The 23,619-nt window shown below is 39.6% G+C and overlaps 2 protein-coding genes across 5 annotated transcripts; one reads left to right on the forward strand and one right to left on the reverse strand.

The window, feature by feature from the left end:
• Nucleotides 1–1,523: 1,523 nt before the first annotated feature.
• tmem186.L (transmembrane protein 186 L homeolog) lies at nt 1,524–3,121 on the reverse strand. Of its 3 annotated transcripts, none has more exons than XM_018236275.2 (2): nt 2,986–3,121; nt 1,524–2,262 (listed from the first exon to the last, which is right to left on the reverse strand). In XM_018236275.2, exons 1-2 carry the CDS (start codon nt 3,104–3,106, stop codon nt 1,541–1,543), a joined length of 843 nt encoding a protein of 280 aa, XP_018091764.1. In that variant the 5' UTR covers nt 3,107–3,121; the 3' UTR covers nt 1,524–1,540. The 3 variants fall into 3 exon arrangements, with proteins under 3 accessions (XP_018091764.1, XP_018091765.1, XP_018091766.1); XM_018236276.2 differs by having other exon boundaries at nt 2,976–3,111; XM_018236277.2 differs by having other exon boundaries at nt 2,918–3,010.
• A 70-nt stretch (nt 3,122–3,191) lies between these two features.
• pmm1.L (phosphomannomutase 1 L homeolog) lies at nt 3,192–22,397 on the forward strand. Of its 2 annotated transcripts, none has more exons than XM_018234496.2 (8): nt 3,192–3,324; nt 6,093–6,204; nt 10,945–11,021; nt 13,449–13,540; nt 14,168–14,267; nt 15,562–15,637; nt 17,425–17,540; nt 20,579–20,796. In XM_018234496.2, the coding sequence occupies exons 2-8, from the start codon at nt 6,108–6,110 to the stop codon at nt 20,681–20,683; spliced, it is 663 nt and encodes a 220-aa protein (XP_018089985.1). In that variant the 5' UTR covers nt 3,192–3,324; nt 6,093–6,107; the 3' UTR covers nt 20,684–20,796.
• The last annotated feature ends 1,222 nt before the right edge of the window (nt 22,398–23,619 follow it).

The following is a 23,619-nucleotide window of genomic DNA, read 5'->3' on the forward strand; positions in this document are numbered from 1 at the left end:
AATACTCTGCACAAATGTCAAATGTATACAAGTGCTTTGGTGCCCCTAAACACCGTCTGGTCTCACTTTCGGATCAAATGCAATCGTAAATAGAATGAATGGAGAGCTACAGAAATTAAATTTGTTATGCATAGGAATTTCAAAAGACAAACAGCGTTGTTTCCAATCTGTAGCGCTAATACCCTCTACAATATCCGAACTATACCTGCTGAAGTGGTCGTTCCACCAGCCGGTCTGTCACCATTCCCACATATTAACCATCTATCCCTCCCCCAGACTGCCAGAGATATAGATAAAATACTGCACTCAACAGGCTCAGAGTAACTAATTCTAACAGACAAGCAAAAGAAATTCCAACGTTTCGATCACATCATAGTGATCTTCCTCAGGGAAAAAATGAACCTAGTTTTTTTTCCCTGAGGAAGATCACTATGCTGTGATTGAATTGGAACGTTGGAATTTCTAACTGAGCCTGTTCAGTATATTTTTATAAACACATTTTACCTGCAACCAAGCATGCTGTGTTTTTTTATATATATATTTATATATTATTTATCTATTTGTGATTGACAAAGTGAAAATAAATCACCCAGGACTAGGGTTACTTGGCAGAAAGAAAATGTATGTGCCCAGTAGTGATGTGCAGGTCGAGAAAGACATAACCCGAGCCCACCCGCACCCTCTCCTTTATTTAAAGGAGAAGTCAACCTGTAAGGGGAAAAAACCCTCCCCCTTCCCATGTAGGCCTCCCTCCCCCCGACCTACTTCCCCTCCCATGGGCAAATGCCCCTAACTTGTTACCCCTCAGCGCAGGTCCTCTGCTGCGGAGTTCACGGGCACCATCTTCTCCCGATCGCTCTTCTTCCTACTTTGACCAGTGTTTTTTGGCGCATGCGCAGTACGAGGATCTTCTGCGCATGCTCCAAAAGTCACGAAGTTTCCGAAAAAAAGATCAGAAACTTTGTGACTTTCGGGCACATGCGCAGAAGATCCTTACCGGTATATGCCTCGTACTACACATGCACCAAAAAACGCTGGTCAAAGCAGGAAGAAGAGCGATCGGGAGAAGATGGTGCCCGTGAACTCCGCAGCAGAGGACCTGCGCCGAGGGACGAGTAACAAGTTAGGGGCATTTGGGATGAGGAGGGGGGCTTTTTCCCTGCACAGGTTGACTTTGTACAGGTTGACTTCTCCTTTAAAGACCCCATCAATGACATCACAAAAGGGGCAGGGGCAAGCACGGGCCTATCAAACCAGAAGTCGGCAGTGTAAGGTTCTGGGCGGGGAGAGCAGGCAGAATAGCTCAACCTGAAAACCACCCTACAAATGGTGTTCTGAGGTCAGCGCAAAACATCACTAGTCCCCAGCACCCCAGGGCTTATCACGCCAGACACTTGTCTCTCCTGTCGACCCTACGAGAAGCCAACTATAACCCCGTTCTGTTGTGAAGTATTTTTATTTCGAAGCACAGACTTTGGGGTTTTAGTTTTATTCAAGCTAACTTGCATTTCCAACAAAATAAATATTTTAAATGATCTTTTTATTTTAGATTTCCAAATAGTCTCATAAACTTCTCTTTGTCCACAACGACTCCAAAGTGAAGAGAAAAATACATTGTGTCCGGGATGCTGTAACGTTTGAACTGGCGGACAACTTCACGTATGTGGTCTCCGGACTCTGACAGTACTTTCACATCATCAGCTGCAATATACATATCCCTTCTCCTTCCCCAAAATGTCAGATGGGAAACTTTTAAAGTGGTGCCTGCTGCATTTAAATACATCATGCCGATAATCCTTCTGAGGTAGAAACTCAAGCAGTACAGCATCACGCCCGCAAACAGAGCAATGCCGCTAGAATACGCAACACAAAAACCGGTCACCTGACCTTGAAAATAATAATAATACATGGGCGGAAGGAATAAAACCGTCAGCGCTGTCTGAAGAAGCTTTATGCGAGAAATGGCTCGGCAGTACTTTATTCCTGGAAACCTATAGATCAATGTGAATTCCTTCGTGTTGCTTATGTCGGTTATGGGAGGAGGAGATGAAGAGAAACAAATTCTACTCGGTAAACAAAGTGGAGTTTTCAGTTGATGATTATGAAGAAAGAGAGAAGTGCAGCATTTACATGATGTGGGTGACACTAATAAAGAGCATCTAGAGAAAGTTGTTCTGGAAACCAGCGTCGAACTCCAGGCCAATCGGCCAGCGTGTAAATACTTTGTGAATCCAGACAGAACACATACTTGGGCCATGAGTCCTGCAATACACACACAATATGTCGTCAGTTTATCATGTCTTTTATATTTATATACATACACATATTTTTTTACATTACATTTGAACTGCCCTTCATTTTTTCTTCATTATGGTTGTTTATTTGCCTTCTCTTTCCAGCTTTCAAACAGGGGTCACTGACCCCATCTAAACAAAACAAATGCTCTGTAATGCTACAAATGTATTGTTATTGCTACTTTTTATTGTTCATATATCTATTGAGGCCCTCCCCTGTTCCAGTCTCTGATTCAAATCAAGGCATGGTTGCTAGGGCAATTTGACCCTAGCAACCAGAATGCTGAAATCACAAACTGGAGAGCTGCTGAATAAAAAGCTAAATAATAAAAAACATAAGCGGATTGCAAGTTGTCTCAGAATCTCACCCTGTACATCTCATACTTAAATTGAATATGAAGGTGAACAATTAGTGCTGCAATAGTAATAGAGTTAATGCAGCCCTTGTGTCAGTATGAAATAGAATTGTAGCCAGTCACAGTATGATCACTATATATAGACAGTTCCTGTTGCAGCTATTTTACTGTAATTGCAATTAACCCTGAGACGTCACGTTTCTATAGAAACTATCTTCCAAAACGCCCCTCGTGTATTTTTCATAAAATTTCATATTATAACACTACCACGTGCGGGTTTCTTATGCCCAAGGAAAGCCCCGTTGTCCTTGTCCCTGTAACTCACCCTCGGGCACCAAAACTCGTCTCACGCCGCCCTCTTCCTACGCTAAAGCTCGCTACGCGCAAAGCTACAATCACTTCCGATTCCTTGTGCCTGACCGACGCGAGGCATTCTGGGAGATTGAGTTCTTTCATCAAGGAGTAGCTGAAGATATTCTGACTCCGGCAATACAGTTCCCATCATGCTTTGGGCTTCGGGACGCAAATAGGAAGTTGTGATGTGGCTCATTTGACATTTTGAAGGGACCGAGCGCTCCATTCATCTGAGCTGAGAAAGACCCGGCAGCTGCAGTCATGGCTCAGTGTGACGTTCTGTGTTTGTTTGATGTGGACGGAACCCTGACAGCAGCCAGGCAGGTACCAGTATCACAAGCATCAGCTGCTCACCCCCATGTGCCACTAGTTTATTTTCCAGCAGGATTCCCAAAGTGTTACTCCTCAGCTAAGCTCTGCCATTTGTTATTAGTGCTGGGAGTGTGTAGCAGACTGGCACCCCATCAGTCATTCACCCTTTAGTGTGTTATAGAATGGCCAATTCTAAGGGACTTTTCATTTGGTCTATTTGAATTATTTGCCTTTTTCTTCTGACTCTTTCCAACTTTCAAATGGGGGTCACTGACCCCGTCTTAAAAACAAATGCTCTGTAAGGCTACAAATGTACAGTTATTGCTAATTAATTCTATTCAGGCCTCTCCTATTCATATTCCAGTCTCTTATTCAAATCAGTGCATGGTCGCTAGGGGAATTTGGGCCCTAGCAACCAGAGTGCTGAAACTGCAAACTGGAGAAAGTTAAATAACCCAAAAATCCTAAAAAATGCAAACCAATTGCTTAATAGTCTCAGAATATCTCTCTCTACCTACATCATACTTAACGTTAGTTCTGTTTTTATACCTATTGATTTCCTTGTATGCGTGTGACCGGATCTATTTCTTTTCTGGCAAACAACAGCGGCCCTAGCTTGCTTTATGGCAATGGACATTTAGTACATGCAGCTTGGAGTAGCCGATGGACAGGAGCAAAAGCTTAGCTGAGGCACATGTACTGAAGTTTAAAGGGAATCTTTACTGAAAATTTGTTTAAACGTAAAAATTAAAACTTTCGCAGATGTCATTATTTAATCGACATGCCCCTCCCCTCCGATTCACAGAACGCAGGCAGCACTATTTTTCAGAGGCACAACCCCAGGTCTCTGTGCTCTAAAACAAATTCATCTAGTGTGGAAGGCAGAGTGTCAAGTGCAAAAACAATGCACAAATTATATCAAAAAGAGAGACACCTATGACACCTAGTGCCGGAGGGTACGAAATGCGTAAGGTGGGCCATGTGGGGTCAGTATGTACCGAAATTTTTTTAATGTGACTATTAATAAATAATTTATTTTTTACTAAGAAAAAAAGCCGTGGGACATATATATTTTTGATATAATTTGTGCATTGTGACTGCCTTTGGAACTGGGGCATGTCCCTCTGGCTTGGATAGTGATTTACAGAAATCAGCCATGTGGACTTCCAACTATTAAATGATTTAAGTACAAAAATAAGCCAAATTGCCTAAAATTTCCCAATAAAAACACATTTACAGCTGCCTGTTGCAAACTGTTTTGTAGCGATGCATGGAATCCAGAATTCAGTTGGGATTCAGCTGAATACATGAACCTGGCCAAACCAATTAATGAATTAATTATTATTATTATTATTAAGTAATTAATATAGATAGTTACTACATGGCAACACAGAAACCAGTGCAAATAGCATCTGAATAATAATCTGCCCTGTAGCATCAGCTTATATTACAGGTAATTAATATGGAGTTACTGAGAGAAAAGTCACTGAAGCAGCACTAGCTGCTACAACATGTGTTTTATTACCACAACATGTTTCGGGCTCAGGGCTCTTTATCACACTTGATGTTGTGGTAATAAAACACATTTTGTAGCAGCTAGTGCTGCTTTAGTGACTTCTTTTTCTGAGATTGAGAGGCTATTAATTATCTCCAGTAGTGCAGTCATCTTTATAGTGTTATATTACAGGTAAACCTCATTTTCTGCTTGATAATTTGCGACGACCCCTAAGCTTAAAGTTCTCAACAGCTGCTCAGAGCCCACTGATCATGTGAGTGTCACAGGATTTAGATCTACTTTAAAATGGTGTGACTTCATCAAACGAACAAGGAAATTGTGTTCTTTTTTCCATGAGTGCCGTGTGCTGCTCTTTTTAACCCTTACTTATCCAAATTTGTAAATGCAAATTAGTGTCTAGATTTGGTTTAGGATTTGGGCAAGTCCTTTATTAAAGATTCTGGGTTCTACACTTTGCACATGTGCATTTCTATTTCATCAGATTTGGCCGAATCCTTATGCCTGGAGGAACTGAATCCTTAAAATCATGTGACTTTTTGCCACAAAACAAAGAAGTAAAAAACATTTTAGCCGGGCGCGTGGCTTTCTTTTCCCCCCTCTTCCTCACTGATTTGCATATGCAAATTAGTCTGCGGATTCTGTTCTGTATTTGTCCGAATCTTTCACGAAGGATTCGGGAGTTCGCACAATCCGAAATAGTGGATTTGGTGCATCCCAAATTTGAAGCCTGCCATGAATGCAGGTCTTGAGCTCCTGAATGGGACTTGTGCTTCCCCTGTGAATAGAACAGGCATTGGTTTTATTAATGAGAGGCACCTTGGGGTGGCATGTTGGAGTACTCCATCCCACACCCCTTAATTACATTTTATTCATTCTATAGAAGACTGTAAAACAGGGCCTGCCAGCACAGTACTGTATACCTTGTGCATGATTTTATTCTTCTGTGACATGCAGAACACGGCAATCCCCCAGACATAGTGAGTAAACAGGCTGTAACAGATCAATTTGATCCCATTAGAGCTCTAGCACTTGGGCTATTGATAAATGACCCACAGCATGTTTTGCATTCACATGAAAGGGAAGTGACTGGTAGCTCTTATGGGTGTACACGTATTACCTGCGGGATGCAGGAAACTGAAATTCAACCATGATGAATGATCCATCTTTTCTCTTTTGTGCATCTAGAATTTCTGAGTAATAATTTTCCCAGAGTACTACATTTTATTATATTGCTTTTTTTGTTTTTTTATTATTCTACAGAAAGTCTCAAAAGAAATGGCAGAATTTCTACAAGAGCTGCGAAAAAAGGTAAAAGTCGGGGTTGTTGGAGGCTCCGATTTTGAAAAAATCAAGGAACAGCTTGGAGATGATGGTAAGGCAAATACACAGGATGTGAAATATTAATTGATATTAATATTGAATGTTGAAAATTACCCCAATGAAACAACTAGAGAAAGACATTGTTCACCTTCCAAACACTTTTTCAGTTGAGTTGTTTTCAGGTTGTTCTCCAGAAATAAAGACTTTATTCAATTGCTTTCCATTTTTTATTTTAAGTTTAAAGGGGAACGCCTGCTTCCAAACCAAAATTTAATAGAGGCCCACATAATACAGAAACCCCTAATATATCCATCACAGTTACCTGTTTCTTCAAAAAGTATGAATAAATGCCATTTTTCTATGCTGAATTCCAGCTGTTTAACAGTTCTTTTCTTTCTGCATCATTTGAAATCAGGGACTAAACACTGATGTTACAAATTGTAACAACTTCACAGTTTACAGACAGCATGCAGGAACTACATAACCCAAAATGCATTTCACTATGATGTTCCTTTCCTTATTGAATTCATGTGTGCAGGGGGTTGTGGGGTTTGGAGGATGCAGGCTGAGGACAGATGGCTGTTGATACAAAGTAACAGTAGTCAGCCAGCTCAGCAAAGTAGTCAGAGAGATCAGCAGGGGGCTAGGCTTAGGGAACTGTAAGAAACCATTAAAAATCATGAAAAGTCTGCATATTTTTTAAATTATGTATATTTCAAAGTAACTTGAAATTTTGTTTACTTTTCGAAAAGCTTAAAGGAGAAGGAAAGTAGTTTACCAAATGTTAGGCACCCCCAAGTGAATGTATTTACTTACCTGAAACACCGAGTCGGTGCTCCTATCAGCAGAAAACTGCACCGGCCCGAGGTTATACCAGTGAGCACCACGGATCGCTTCTCTTCCGGCTTCTTCTTTATTCAAATTTCCCGGGGCAGACGCATGCGCAGTAGAATGAAGTAGTAGAATTTTTAGTTAAAGTTTGGCTTTTCACTCTTATGCGCATGTGCAGCTGCGAGAAGAAAGCAGAAGCCTGAAGAGGATCGCTCCATGGTGCTCACTGGAAGAACCCCGGGCTGGTGCAGTTTTCTGCTCATAGGAGCAACGGCCTGGGCTTTCAGGTAAGTAAATACATTCACTTGGGGGTGCCTAACATTTGGCACCCCAAGTGGTAAACTACTTTCTTTCTCCTTTAAGTTGTTTTTGTGGAGTTCCCCTTTAAGGTCCGTGTCTCTGATGTTTCAGTCTGTCTGCTCAGTAATTCAGGTGCAGATTTTAAACTGTTATAATTTTGCAACATTTAGTTGATACATTTCTCAGCGGAATCTGTGGAATATTAGCAACTATTGTATTAATTCCAACAGCTGCCTTTAATGAAACTCAGAGATTCTGCTCAGCAGGGACACACATAAGAAATGTATCAATTTAGAACAGTTTAGAGAGTCGGTGACCCCCCTCCCAGAGCAGCTTTAAGAAGGTGAAAAATTAGAGTTACACTTCAATATTAGAAAAATGGTCACACATAGAAAATAGAAAGTAATTGGAAAAAGTCTTTATTTCTGGTGAACTATCTGAAACCAAATGAACTGAAAAAACGTATACAACACGTATAAGTAAGACTTAACCTCCAATGTCCATCACATTGGTGTAGGCTGCCAACTGTGAATACTATCAGGCTTCTTACACACTAGAGAGCCCTGGTGCTGCATTCTACAAAGTGCAAAACCAGATTGAGAAGTAAAATGTGTGTTCTTTTATTACAGTAAGCCATTTCTTCCCAGCAGGTACAGTTCCACCTTCATGGCTATATTGCAGTGCTATGTAATGTGTAGCAACTACCTTGCATTCACTCACAAGATACAAGCAAGAGCACCCTTGAATGGTGCCACATCCAGAACCTCATATTTAACTTCTGAGTATGGCAGCCATACAGAAAAAGGACACCCATATTTCACAGTCCATTGCAATCTGTGCCTTGTGCTGGATATGCTAATAGAGGTGCGGGGAAAACAAAACCAAGAGTATTAAAGGACAACAAAAGTAAACATTGTCCCCCAGTACCTGATACTCCTTCATACTGATCCCCTATCCATTCCCCATAAGCTCTCAGAAAGTGTCACTCATTTCTTTAATATGATTTCCATTACATGTAGAGCCTGCAAAAACGCTTGGGTTCAGGCTTCTATGTTGTATGTTTTTTACCGTGTAATATACTTTATACTTCTGTTCATATAACCATGTAAAGCTTGAGTGCTCTCAGTAGCATCTGATATGTTTAACATGCCATATTTTGGAAATATAAAAGACTGAAAGTGCCACTCTCCCTATTATCAGAGCGATTCCAATGTAACTTTGCAAAATACACACTATTAAATATAACTCTTTTTTTTATAATATAAGACGTGTAGGAACTCAACCAGAAGAAATGCGTAGTTAAGTAAATGATATCATGCTGTAGATGAACGTTAAATAGCTGATAATGACAGTACTTATCAGATCAAGAAGGATACGTTCAGCACAAGCCACAGTCCCATAATGACAGAAATGGCATGAAAAGACTAAAGAGAAATGGTTCTGAATAATGGATGATGAAGCTGAGATGGGTGGTGAAAGCTGAAGGGTGACATGCTGTGAGCAATGATGAATCACTACTCTTTCATCTCTTGGCACTTTATTTGTAAAAGGCAAATTCTATGAAACAGAAGCAGGAGACCCATCAGGAGGCACCAGCTATGCAAATATGTATTGCTATAACTATAATTATATGTTATCTAACATATATATATTATTCAATATTTATAAGGGATTTCTCTGTGAATGATTATATTGCCTAGGATGCTTATATTTGACATTACATTAATCAGCCCCCCCCCCCCACAGCACACACACATTTATATGCCCCCTCTCCTCTTCTGCTTTTAACTCCCCTTCCCCCACTGTTGTTATGCTCCTTTTATAATATCTCCACTTGTATTCACTCCTCTGCTCCACATTTGTTCTACATTTCTACTTAGCTTTCTTTTCTCCAATTTCTCCCATCTTCTCTTCTGCTTTGTACTCTTTTTTTACCTGCCATTCTTTTGTGTTAACCTTTTCTCTCTTTTTGTCAGCCTTCTACTCTCCACTTTATGCTCCCATCATCTCTGCTGTCGTCTCGGCCACACAGCCTGGACCTCTCCATTTATTTATCCATCATACTCGCTGTGCATTTCCCCATGCCTGCACCTAGCAATGAGCATTTGTTCAAGCTAAGTGCAGAACTAAGCACATTTGTGCCTGCAGTATTGAGCAGCAAGGTATTGGATACAGCAAAAGGTTCCACTTTGTAATGATCAGTCACTTTGTGCTTCATTCATACAATCAAACATGGAATTAATGTTGTGCAGAGATTAAATAACAATGATCACTAATTACAGCCAGGTGCAGACAAAGTGAAATGAAAGTGATGCTGACATTCCCTTTTCAAAAGTCTAATTGATACAAAAGTGCCATTCCTGGGACCTGAATTCATGGGGTTAGCACTTTTTCCTCCAGTGTTGCTGTATGTTTGGAGCTATAGCAGCCTGAAAATATAGCTCAGACTCTGTGAAGCACCAGAAGTTGAGTTGCTGCTCATTATTCCTCATATAAGGAGGTTTCCGCAGAACAAAGTGCTGCTATTAGAATTTCATTTGGGGGATGTCAAATAAGTCAAAACAACCCCAACAAGTAAAAAGAGGATCTTGTTAAAGGAAAACTTTACCCCCAAAATGAATATTTAAGCAACTGATAGTTTATATAAAATGAGGTGGCATATTTAATAGTGGCATTATTTGATTGTCTGTGTACTGCCTCAGAGAGCACCTGACCAGAAATACTACAGCTCTAACTTATCAGGAACTGTGGGAGTAAAAGATATTACTCTGTCTGTTAATTGGCTCATGTGACCTAACATGTATGGTTTGTTTGTGTGCACTGTGAATCTTAGGATGCCAGGGGACAGCCCTTATTTCTTAAAATGGCAACTTTCTATTTAGGATTACCCAATGGCACATACTACTAGAAAAGTATATTTTTAAGACAATGGTTTGTTTACATGAAGCAGGGTTTTACATATGAGCTGTTTTATGCAAGATATTTTTATATAGACTTACATTGTTCGGGGAGTATAGTTTTCCTTTAATAAATAATGAATTATCTGTATTTAAAGGAACAGTTGAGTGTGAAAATAAAAACTGGGTAAATAGATAGGCTGTGCAAAATAAAAAATGTTTCTAATATAGTTAGTTAGCCAAAAACACTTACTCCAGCCTTTATACATTACATTTTTGGCTAACTAACTATATTTGGAATATTTTTTATTTTGCACAGCCTATGTATTTACACAGTTTTTTTTTATTTGTACACTGAACTGTTCCTTTAAAATTAGAATTTTCTATTTATAATTACCCAACGGCACAATATACTAAAAAATATATTGTTATGAAAGTAGTTTATTTACATGAAGCAGAGTTTTACATATGAGCTGTTTTATGCAATATCTTTTTATAGAGACCTACATTGTTTGAGGGGTATAGTTTTCCTTTAACACTCACCGTTCATCAAATTTTCTTTTATTCCGCACCATGAATGTATTTATTAGTAGCATGCTGATCATAGATGCTTTGAACATAGGATGTTAATTTGATAGAACTATTAATTGCCAAGTGAAAATGACAATCTAAGATCTTGGGGCAATAATACAGAGCCCTGTTTTAACGTTAAGTAATTTCCCAAGACTAAAGGTTTATTCTTTATCATCTGTTTTATCTTTCAGTTGTTGAACAATTTGACTATGTATTTGCTGAAAATGGGCTTGTGGCTTATAAAGATGGGAAATTCTTGTGCAAACAGGTGAGTCTAAACTGGAGTCATTTACAGTAGTAAAGCCGGGGGACTTATTTAAGGTGCCAAAAAATGTATACCGTATATACTCGTGTATAAGCCGACCCGCGTATAAGCCGAGGTACCTAATTTTACCTATGAAAACCAGAAAAACTTATTGACTCGTGTATAAGCCTAGACACAACTCAGAAAAGTCTCAGAAATATCAAACAGTCGGTTTAATGTTAAAAATCAAGCCATGATGCTTAAAACATTAATTCATCGTACAAACCTCTGGTAGATGAAATAGATATATTAAGAAGACAGCTGCCTTACCGGTAAATTAGCTCCAATGGGAGGGGAGAGTCAGGAAGCTGCTCCCTGTAGTAGGTGCTGATCGCCTTCAAAGAGTTGTTAGTGGGTGGGAGGGGAAGCTGCTCTCTGCTGCTGGGCCCTTCAAAGTTTAATCGATCGCTGGGGTAGGGGCAGCCCGGAGATGCCGGAGTTGTCGCTGAGCTGATGACATCAGCGTGCGCACCACCGGCAGCGTGACACACACTCCTTGCGCTGTTGCGCTTTTCTTTGCGGCGTGTTTCTGGCTGGGTAAGGCAGCTGACCCGCTTTTCTTTGCGGCGTGTTTCTGGCTGGGAGGGGGATGTTCCTTGTTGGCAGCGTAAGGCAGCGGGGATACTGCTTCCTGCAGCCGGCGCCGGGCCCCTCCAAGATTTTTTGCGGGGGGCCGGCCCGGAGTTGTTACGGCCCGGAGTTGTCGCTGCGCTGATGACGTCAGCGTGCGCAGCACCGGCAGCGTGACACACACTCCTTGCGCTGTTGCGCTTTTCTTCGCGGCGTGTTTCTGGCTGGGTAAGGCAGCTGACCCGCGTATAAGCCGAGGTAGGATTTTCAAGCACATTTTGGGTGCTGAAAATCTCGGCTTATACGCGGGTATATACGGTATATTTTTTTTCCTCCAGTGAACATTTTTAATAGATCATGATTCAGGGAAGGTGAGCAGTGAATCTTGTGTAATTAATTTGCATTTACTGATGTCCATTGTATAAAGGTGCTGTCCTCTCAATCAGTCTAGTCTAAGGGGGTTATTTACTAAACTCTGATTGCAAAAATCACGAAAAATTCGTGTTTGTTTTTTATAAATTCTGACTTTTAAAAAAATCAGGAATTTTTCGGAATTTATTAAACCCAGAGTATGGAAAAGTCAGAATCTGAAAATCCGGCATCTCAGACCTGTCGAGGTTGCATATAAATCAATGGGAGAAGTCCCAATGATTTTTTGATGTGCGCTGGGTTTCATGCTAGACCCCGGAATTTTACGAAAATTACGAAAAAATTGTGAAAATCGTGCTCTGAGTTAGTCAGCGACTTGAAGGGGGGTCACATGGTACATTTCTGTTCAGTGAGTTTGTAATTGATCCTCAGCATTCAGCTCAGATTCAAAAGCAACAGATATGACCCATGTGGCCTCCCCTCAAGTCTCTGATTGGTTACTGCCTGGTAAACAGGGTAACCAGTCAGTGTAAACCAAGAGAGCTGAAAAGCAGGAAGTAGTGTTCTGGCTATTATGTTACACATCCAGTCACTCCAGCCTTTATACATTACATATTTGGCTAACTAACTATATTAGAAACATTTATTTTGCACAGCCTATCTATTTACCCAGTTTTTATTTTTACACTGAACAATATCTTTAAACTAAGAGCTTGCATTCCAAGTACATAGAGGCCCATATAGTCCTCCACCAGCCCAAATAGTGATTGTCTATGGGACCTTACAGCAGCCCCTCTGGCATTTGCCAGAACCCACAGATTGCCAGTCCTTGCTTGAGTGGGTGATGCCCTCCCTGATGGATATGTGGCCAAGGACTGTTCAGCTATGATTTTGCAGGCTGGAAATACAAATTAGCTACGGACAGCAGGAGGCTAGAATTGAATTCAGAAAATAAATACATATAATTCATACAACTTGTTCTAAGAATAAGAATTAGACTAGCGCTCAGAATTCCTGAGGGTCTCCTTGTATTTCCAAAGAACCATTCCAGTCATTATGTTTCCATACCTGACGTCACCATTTACTAGGGATGCACCGAATCCACTCGGCCGAATACCGAAGCCGAATCCTAATTTGCATATGCAAATGGAAGGGGAAAACATTTTTTACTTCCTTGTTTTGTGACAGGTCACGCTATTTCCCTCCCCGTCCCTAATTTGCATATGCAAATTAGGATTCCGTTCAGCCGGACAAAGGGATTTGGCCGAATCCAAATCCTGCTGAAAAAGGCCGAATCCTGGATTCGGTGCATCCCTACCATTTACTAGTGTTGACACTATATTGTCTGTCAGTATCACGGATCTTTGTTTTTAGGTTGTTTTAGAAAATATTGCAGTTCTTTTGTAAACTGTAAATTCCATTCATGATTTTTTTTGTATACAATTTTTGTAGAGTATTCACGCCCACTTGGGAGAGGATTTACTGCAAGATATCATCAACTACTGTCTAAGTTACATTGCAAAGCTCAAGCTGCCAAAGAAAAGGTTTGTTCTGCTCATTTAGTCATTTGCCATAGCAGCTCTGAAATCACTTTTTAAACGGGTTGTTTCGACTGTAAGTTTACTGTTAATGTGTTATAGAGAGTCCCATCATGTTTTATTTTTAATAGTTTTTTTAAAATTATTTGTGGTTTTTCTTTTGCCTCTTTACAACTCTCAGATGGGGTCACTGTAGCCACACCAAGCAGTCGTTTTTTGTCTTCAAGGCTCCGTTTTCTTATTACTGTATGTTTGTATTACTTTTCTTACTACTCAGACCCTCTTCTATTCATTAAAACAACTGCCTGTTGCTAAGGTAAACTGGACCCTAGCAACCAAATAACTACTGAGAATCCACTCTGGAGAGCTGCTGAACAAATAATTAAAAAAATAAAAAGCATATAAAAAGTAAAAAAAAAAACAACTGCCAATGGAATTTGAATGCCTACATCATTACTAAAAGTTAGTTCAAAGGGAACAACCCATTTAAAGGTATAATATATACACAGTTTTCTGACAATCCAGCATAATTAATGGTGCTGGTTCAGATAAATGACGGCTGAACACATTAGAGCTGTTATACATTTCACAGTGATACCAACTCATTGTTCTTTGTACTGTTTATCATTTCAGAGGCACATTTGTGGAATTCCGGAATGGGATGCTTAATGTTTCGCCTATCGGAAGAAACTGTACCCAAGAGGAACGCATTGAGTTCTATGAACTGGATAAAGTAGGTGATTGTCTTCTGCTGCTGCTGCTGAAAATCTAAAGTGTGTTTGATACAAACCACACAACTTTGTGTGCAGGCTTTTTTTTTCTCTTAGTACTGACTATATGTCTACTATGTGTATTCTTTTTATGTTCAATCCATTCTGAGTGTAGAGAGAGAGAGAGAGATGAATCTCACAAAAACAGGATGTGGTTAGTATAATGTATTCTGCTCTCAGTATTTGGAACATATTTGCATAAGTGCATACAGTAGCACAGGGGCATACACATGTATTGTTTATTGTGTCTTGCTCTTCTAGGGATGAGAAAAGTAAACATAACATGAGCTATATACATCTATGTTCAGCATAATCCAAATAAATAAGGCTTGTAATAAAATGTGCTTTGTTTTTTCTCTTAATTAAAAAATTACAGCTTATGTATTTATATTTGTTAAAATGCCAAATGGTTTGGTTTTTATCCTTACTCTCTCTCTCTCTCTCTCTCTCTCTCTCTCTCTCTCTCTCTCTCTCTTGGTCAGTTTAAAGGAGATCTAAAGCTTAACTAAAGAAGTGTTGTACATTATGTTTTGGACTTCTGTACCAGTCCAAGGCAACCACAGCCCTTTAGCAGTAAAGTTCTGTGTCTCCAAAGATGCCCCAGTAGCTCCCCATCTTCTTTTCTGCTGATTCACTACACATGCTCTGTGCTGCTGTCACTTATTGAGCTTAGGGACCCACTCACAATATAAAGTACACATAGAATAGAAATGTCACAATATAAGGCTGATTAGTAATTAATACAGATAATTACTACATGGCAGCACAGAAACCAGTGCAATTAGCATCAGAATTTAATAATCAGCCCTGTAGCATCAGTTTATATTACAGACCAACCTCATTTTCTGCTTGATAATTAGTGACGACCCCTAAGCTTAGCTTCTCAACAGCTGCTCAGAGCCCACTGAGCATGTGAGTGTCACAGACACTTTCCAAGATGGTGACCCCCTGTGACAAGTTTGAAGTCCTGGATCATTGCTGCTATTGACAAGCTGAAACTTTAGGTTCAGGAAAAAAAAGTGTCACCGGTATACAGTAGAAGTGTGAGAGGTGCACCTGTTTAATGTTCAGTACAAATCACATGGTGTCACTATTTTAAGAATTATATGAATTCGTGTTTCTAAATATAATTTAAAAAAAATGCACAAATTAAGCACATTCCTAATTAAAAAAACATTACCAGTTGATTTAATCGTCGACTATTTTTGTTACTGTTGTTAACATTTTTTTCTAATGGTTTTTTTCTTTTTTTTAAAGAAAGAACAGTTCAGAGACAAATTTGTGGCTGAATTGCAAAGGGAATTTGCAGGAAGAGGCCTTACATTTTCAATAGGTACATTGTATTTTGTGTTTGTGTGTAATAATGTGTGTACTTAATGGTATTCCAGTTGGGATATATTGTTTATTTCAAGATGAATTTAGTACTTTACAACCTTTGTGCTGTTGGCGAGTGTAGACCAGTCATATCTAACCTATGGTTCAAGTCCCATGTTTTTGGGTCTCTCTAATTGAATTTATTGCAATTTTCTTCTGCTATAGATAATTGCAATTAAAAGGATATATATGATAATTCATTTGACACTTAGCGTATTTATGAACATTGATGATGAATATCACTGGTGATGTTGACCATAGCAACCAATCAGCAATTAGATTTGAACAGTCACCTAAAAGTTTGAAAACAAAAGCAAAGATCTGATTGGTTGCTATGGGCAACATCACCGGTGATATTTGTCTCCAGTATTAACAAACGTGCTCCTGCTTGCTATAGAAGATGGATTTTGATGAACCTGGCGTTATGTACAAATGTTTGTATGACATTCACTATAGAATCTTGTACTGACACACTAGTGGCAATGAAATTGAGGATTGACAATTGACAATTTGAAATGAGATTTTAATTTTTTATATTTTGTGTTTTTTGAGTTATTTAGCTTTTTATTCAACAGCTCTCCAGTTTGTAATTTCATCAATCCCGTTGCTAGATCTCCAATTACCCTAGAAACCATGCATTGATTTGAATAAGAGACTGGAATATGAATAGGAGAGGCCTGAATAGAGAGATGACTTATAAAAAGTAGCAACAGCAATAAGGGGCAGATTTATAAAGGGTCGAATTGAAAATTCACATTTTTCTTATGATCAAAACTCTCAAATTCGAATTGTGAATTATCAAAACTCGGTTTATCATATTCTGGCCCTAAAGAACTCTACTATTCGCCACCTAAAACCTGCCTTCATGTATAAGTCAATGGGACCAATTTGGACATGTTACTAGCATTCCTGACATTCAAGTTTTTTTCGGAGAAAAAACTCGAATCGAGTTTAGTTGAATTTGATTCAAGTCGGTAAAATTTGTGCGAGTTTAGGTATTCACTTTTTTTTTTATTAAATAACCCCCCCCCAATCGAACTTTGATTTCTAAATTCGACCTTTGATAAATGTGCCTCCCCATGTGTAGCCTAAAGGTGGCCATAGACACACAGATCCTATCGTACGAATCGAGGATTCATACGATTTTCGGATCGTGTGTGGCGTGTGCCGACATCTTTCGTCCGGCGGAGATCGGTCTTTGGTCAGGTTTGATTTTGACCTGACAGATCCCGCCGGAGCCCATTGCACATCGTAATCTGATAGTTCGGCCATACGGCCGAACAATCAGATTACCCCCGATATAGCCATGCCTGTTAATGGCATATCGGGGAAAGATCCGCTCGTTTGGCGATGTTGCCAAACGAGCGGATCTTTGCGTCTATGGCCACCTTTACAGCCTTGTCTTTAGATGAAAGCTGGAAAGAGTCAAAAGAAAAAGGTAAAGAATTCAAAATCTATAAAAAAAATAAATAAAGACCAATTGAAAAGTTGTTTAGATTTAACCATTCTGTAACATACTAAAAGTGAATTTAAAGGTGAAGCGCCCCTTTGACACCTATGAGAAGACAATAAATACAGATATTGATTCATAAGGACAGTGGTTGAGAAGAGGGGGTGCGCTTGTGAGGTCTCTATATTTATGAAGAGGAAGTGTCTGGAGTGGGTGGTACCAGACAGAGTTAGGGTGGGCCAAATGATCGCATTTTATGTCCAGTCTATGTATGACACATTCTCTTTCTTTTATAGGAGGTCAGATAAGCTTTGACGTGTTTCCTACCGGCTGGGACAAGACTTTCTGCCTGGGAATCCTTGAAAATGAGGGCTTCTCAAAGATCTATTTCTTTGGCGACAAAACAATGCCAGTAAGTATCATTTGTTAGAGCATAATCTGAATCACTTTTGGTTTCAGTCTGATTAGAAAGCACATTTCTATATTTCAGTGTAAAAGTGCACCTCTGTGTGTTCTTTCATTTTCAAATTCAGTTACAGTAAGAGCACTGACAGTTTATGTCTGCAAATACAGTCTTGTGTCCATCTGCTGCAATTGAGACCCCACAATGTCACTAGGTGAACATCAAAATGACAGATAGTGAGTGGAGGAAGCAAAAGCAAACTCTATGACATGGTTTATACTGTAGTGACTCAGATATGAGGGGTAGTAGCATATCTAGCAAGTGTTGCTGTGTTTCTTTAAGCAAGATTCCCCTGTACTAACATTACAGACTCCTTTTATCCCCTGATCCCTCCATTACTGGCGCTTATCACTCAGGACTTGGTTCTTTGAGTTGACCAGGGCCAGATAAGCTGAAGATGTTTACCCCAGGGTATCTTATTAAAGACTTAGCACTTTCCTCTTACTATACCCGTAACACCACACCATACTACACTGAGGTACGGGATCCGTTATCTGGAAAATCCATTATCCAAAAAGCTCAGGATTACAGAAAGGCCATCTCCCATAGACTCCATTTTATATAATAATCAGAATTTTTAAAAATGATTGCCTTTTTCTCTGTAATAATAAAACATTACCTTGTACTTGATCCAAACTAGAACATAATTAATCCTTATTGGAAGCAAAACCAGCCTATTCGGTTCATTTCATGTTTAAAAGATTTTCTAGGAGACTAGTATGAAGATCCAAATTATTCACAGATTCATTATCCAGAAATCCCCAGGTCCTGAGTGTTCTGGATAACAGGTCCCATACCTGTACTCCTAAAGCGGTGTAATGAATGTGTAGAAGGAGGTGCTTGTGTAAAAATCAACAATTGCGAAAAAAATTGCACAGCTATTAATTTCAAAATGTTCTTGTCCTCTAGAATTTGTCCCTAGATTACAACAGGTCTGAGGTGGTATAAAATAATGGTGTATTTTGGTGTAAATTTCTTAAGTAAATAAAAAAAAAAAACACGCTTATCAATCAATTATACTTTGCAGTGGTCTCTGGCTTCGAATTTCAAATTAGACAGTGTCTTCTGCACCTGTTTTATCGGTTATTGGTCACTTTGTATGTAATTCTGTATGTTCATTGTATAAACCCATTAATTGTACAGCTCTGTGGAATATGTCGGGGCTTTATACATAATAAAACTGTGATGGGGGTGGTGTTGATTCAGGAATAAAGATAATAATGTGCACTGGAGGAGAAAACCACCCTGTGTGCAATTGGAATGCTAAATCCAATATATATTAAATAAAATATTAAAACAGAGATGTGACCCAACTGTCTGTCTGATAATGACAGTAAGGAGCAAAGAACATCTGTATGGAGCTGATCTAGCCAATTAGAATTGTCCTGAAGAGAATTCATTGTTCTGCATGGCTGGTATAGCATCAAACAGAAAGATTCCCCAAACAGATCACTCTGCTGCAAATATAGAGCAGGAAAACAGACTTTAAAGGAGAACTAAACCCTAAAACTTAATATGGTTTAAAATTCCATATTTTATACACTGAACTTATTGCACCAGCCTAAAGTTTCAGCTTGTCAATAGCAGCAATGATCCAGGACTTCAAACTTGTCACAGGGGGTCACCATCTTGGAAAGTGTCTGTGACACTCACATGCTCAGTGGGCTCTGAGCAGATGTTGAGAAGCTAAGCTTAGGGATAGTTAGAAATTATCAGGCAGAAAATGAGGTTGGTCTGTAATATAAGCTGATGCTACAGGACTGATTATTAAATTCTGATGCTAATTGCACTGGTTTCTGTGCTGTCATGTATTAATTACTAACCAGCCTTATATTGTGACAGTTATATTCTATGTGTACTGTATATTGTGAGTGGGTCCCTAAGCTCAGTAAGTGACAACAGCACAGAACAGGTGCAGTGAATCAGCAGAAAAGAACATGGGGAGCTACTGGGGCATCTTTGGATCTTTATTGTTAAAGGGCTGTGGTTGCCTTAGGCTGGTACAGAAGCCCACAACAAAATATACAACATTTCTAGCTACTTCTTGAGTTAAGTTTTATTTCTCCTTTAAAATATCTTCTTGATGTTCAGTATGAACCATTGTTCAGTCAATGGCCAGTAGATGGCACCGCTAAATAGTTTTGTTGCTTATTAGAAATGGATCTTGTCTCTGGCACAGTTTTCCCAGGAATGCAAGTACAACGGCTCTACACTTGGCACCAGTGGGCAGGACGCCAATACAATGTTGTTGGGTCTTTTATTTATTTGATTTAACATTGATTGCTGTAAAAGGGTTCTAGTGTTGGTTCCCTACAGAGCAGAAAATGTATTTAGTGTGAAGCTTTTTCCCCTTTTTTGAACCTTTGGATGAATCTTTGTTGGCATCAGACTCTGTCACTGAGCTATGACTTTATATTAGAATGTTGCACTAAAAGCAATGTAGAAACTGTTAGTATGATGTAGAGAGTGATATTCTGAGACAATATGCAATTTGTTTTCATTTTTTATTATTTGTGGTTTTTGAGTTATTTAGCTTTTTATTCAGCAGCTCTCCAGTTTGCAGTTTCGGCAAACCATACATTGATCTTTAGCTTTAAAGAGGAGTTACTCACCTGCAGCCACTGTTCCTGTGTGATCATCATAAGGTTCATGTTTGAGACTCATTCCTTTTCCTCCAACGACTCCCCTTCACCCATAAAACATATGTATTAAAGCTTGACTAGTGCTTGTATGCTGGAGAAGCCTCATGTCCATATTGTTTCCTATAAGTAATGTTCCCTGTGCTTCAGAAAGTGCCTTGGAATCTATACACACAGCACCGCGGCTTGTTAGCCTGGAAGCTTTTTCATTGCCTTTACTAAAATACCATAATCTTGTCCCCAAGCCTCATTTCTGTATAAAGTAGTTAGGATGGAAATCTGCCCTTTTCCAAACCTGTGAGGCAGCCTCTGGCACAGCACAATAATGAGCTTGTGTTTTGTTTGTAGGGCGGAAACGACTATGAAATCTACACGGACTCCAGGACGATCGGCCATTCAGTGACATCTCCGGAAGAAACAAGGACAATCTGCAAAGAGCTATTCTTCCAGTGACCCATCAGAGGCAATTAATGGCACTAATTAGATACTATTGTGTAATCAAACATTCTTGACTGATCATCTCTTCAATTAGAATTCAGCCAATTACATTCTTGCTCTTCCCTCTAGTCCATTAATCAGTTATTGCTGCTCAGAGCTTATAGTAAGAGAGAGTTTGTGCACTCTATTCAGCCCGAGTTTGTGCACTCTATTCATGGCGAAGTTTGTGCACTCTATTCATGCCGAAGTTTGTGCACCCTATTCAGCCCGAGTTTGTGCACTCTATTCATGCCGAGTTTGTGCACTCTATTAAGCCCGAGTTTGTGCACTCTGTTCACGCTGAGGTTGCATAATTCAGCACCTGGGGGGTTGTCTTGGCTTAATGTGAATTTCGGCAGCAGGGGATGTGGTTGTACCAAGTACAGTCTAAGCAAAGCAATGTAGTGTTTAGCTCACACTGCAGCAGACTGTATATAATAGTTACACACAGCAGTCCCCTCTATAGTGAAAAACATGGCTGAGCACTAATGTTCCCAAGAGGCATCATTTGCAAGTGCACATTGGAATATTTTTGCATGTAGCTGAATCTCTTATTTTACATCTGCTATCCCCCCCCCCCCTCATGAAATATAGGTCACTGTGTGTAAAGTGTTATGTTCTTATCAGTTGATACTGTGATGCTCAGCTATGTCATCTGTGCTTTACTTAATGCCTCAACTTCAATTCTTTTCATGGAAATGCTCAAGAAGATTATTTGCTCAGTGACAGAAATAGGTCAAATCATTTGTCTTATAGTATAAGTGCTTCAGCTGTCTCGGCCTCGTTTTCAGCTGCTCCTGCTGCTCCCAGTTTGTGGGGGATAGAGTCACATACAGGTGTAAATCCAGCTATTGTGCAATGGGAATCCCCGTCACTCTAATTAGAATCTTTCTCATCTATGTAGGTAAATGACAGCTACACAGACCCCCGTTAAAGGCTTCTCTATCTAGTCTTTATGAAGAAATTACTTACTGATTCTCTGCTTGCGCTCCTCTTCAGAAACGGTGACAGGGTGACGATCCATCGTGCAGTGCTCAATTTCTCCTCCCTGACTATCTCCTATAGAAGGCAGGGAGGAGCAATCGAGCACCACACAATGGATTGTGGCCCTGTCGCCGTTTCTCAAAAGGAGCGCAAGCAGAGAATCGGTAAGTAATTTCTTAATAAAGACTTTTGAAAGAATTGAAAGTTAAAACTGCATTGTTTCTGTTACTTGTCCTTTAACTGCATCCTACACCTGATGGGTTATTTACTAAACTCCGAAAGCAAAAATCACAAAGAATTCTTGATTTTTTTTTTTTTTATATAATTGGATTTTTAAAAAATTTATTAAACCCCCGAGGACGGAAAAGTCTGAATCTGAAAACCAGATCTGCATCAACCAGAGTGTGCTGCTGGATTTCTTACTTTGGATGTTAAGTTGACCCAAAAAGCAGACGAGGGTCTTCCAGTTCAGCACCTGAAACCTACACAGGTTTAATGAAGGTGGAGCACTTCTAATTACCATTACTGAGTCTGAAAATCTGGCATCTCAGACCTGTCGAGGTTGCATATAAGTCAATGGGAGAAGTCCCAATGATTTTTTTGATGTGTGCTGAGTTTTGTGCAAAACCCAACGTTTTCGTGTGAAAAATCTGGAAAAAACGTGAAAATTGGATGACAAATCCTAAACAACATGAAAAAAAAAAAAGATTTATAATAAATAAGCGCAAAAAACCAGAGTGGAGTTTGTAGCAGAAAATATTGAGATAAATTCAGACTTAAAATGATAAATAACCCCCCTGGTGTATGTTTTTTGCCAATGTCATCCATCATTACTCGTCAACTGAAGGGATACATTTCCTGATTTCCTTTGGTTTGTTCCATCCAGATATTCACAGACAGTTAAAGTTAGATACAGCCAACACCAGTATGGAACGAGGAGCACTTGCATAAGGCACATAAGACACACAGCTGCTGCAGCCTATGAGGCATCTCATTTCTGCTGCAGATTTGAACTTGTTTCAGTGCTTTCTTGTATGAAAGGAATTATCTCCTATATGAATGTTTTTACGTGTATATCTCATGTAATTGTGATGTCACTCTCCAATGTTACAGGAAGTTGCAACCTTTTCCCCCCAACTTGACTAGAGGGTCAGCAAATGTTTTTGGTTTTTTTACCTACTGTAATTATGTATTTCTGGCTAAAATTGATTGTGGGGATGGTATTAGGGTAGGACTTCACGGACGATTTACACACGATCTGACGCCCTGCGCAAAAACACACGCATCACGTGGGATGCGACATAAATAAGGTAAGTAATGGAAATGTCGGATGAAGTCGCATCGTTGATCCAACATGACTGTCGGATGCAGACGCAGCGCGCAATGTCTGCATCCCACAGTCGTGTTGCGTCGGATCAACGATGCGACACCATCCAACAATGCATTCACTTACCTTATTTCCGTGTGGATCGCACGAAAATCGTCAGTGAAGTCCGACTCTAAAGTTTTTCTTGTAATTTAACAAATGATATTGCACAGGTGTACATGAATACTATGTTACTATTTTCTTACAGAGACTATAAAATGAAAAGATTGTTAATCAAATCTGAGGGTCTGGTTATTATTTTACTGGGGAATGATACCGAGCAGTTATATTCAGTCACCTGATATACAGTCATGTGCCAAATAATTGGAGGCCCACTGCATTAAAGAACTTTTAAAGGGACAGCTGAATATTAGTTGCACATAATGGAGCCGTGCAGTGGTCACCCGGATAACATCTGCTTTTGCATATTCGGGCCGACCTTCGCCCCGCTCTGCTGCATGTGACTACCCTCGAGCAGATCTTATTCCAATCAACAGAGGTGGGGCATGGAGCTGATCTGCTTCTCTCAGCCTGCAAAAAATATACAGACTGAGAGCAGCTG

The sequence above is a fragment of the Xenopus laevis genome, chromosome 9_10L (assembly GCF_017654675.1).
Source record: "Xenopus laevis strain J_2021 chromosome 9_10L, Xenopus_laevis_v10.1, whole genome shotgun sequence".
Taxonomy (NCBI): domain Eukaryota; kingdom Metazoa; phylum Chordata; class Amphibia; order Anura; family Pipidae; genus Xenopus; species Xenopus laevis.

Bases quoted from the DNA above. Each gene is read 5' to 3' on its own strand.
- tmem186.L (XM_018236275.2), bottom strand. From the start codon at position 3,106: ATGAAAGAACTCAATCTCCCAGAATGCCTCGCGTCGGTCAGGCACAAG. The intron at 2,263-2,985 runs GTGCCCGAGGGT...TGTGTATTGCAG, and splicing joins GCGGCGTGAGACGAGTTTTG to GACTCATGGCCCAAGTATGT.
- pmm1.L (XM_018234496.2), top strand. From the start codon at position 6,108: ATGGCAGAATTTCTACAAGAGCTGCGAAAAAAGGTAAAAGTCGGGGTT. The intron at 14,268-15,561 runs GTAGGTGATTGT...TTTTTTTTAAAG, and splicing joins AGTTCTATGAACTGGATAAA to AAAGAACAGTTCAGAGACAA. The intron at 15,638-17,424 runs GTACATTGTATT...TTTCTTTTATAG, and splicing joins AGGCCTTACATTTTCAATAG to GAGGTCAGATAAGCTTTGAC.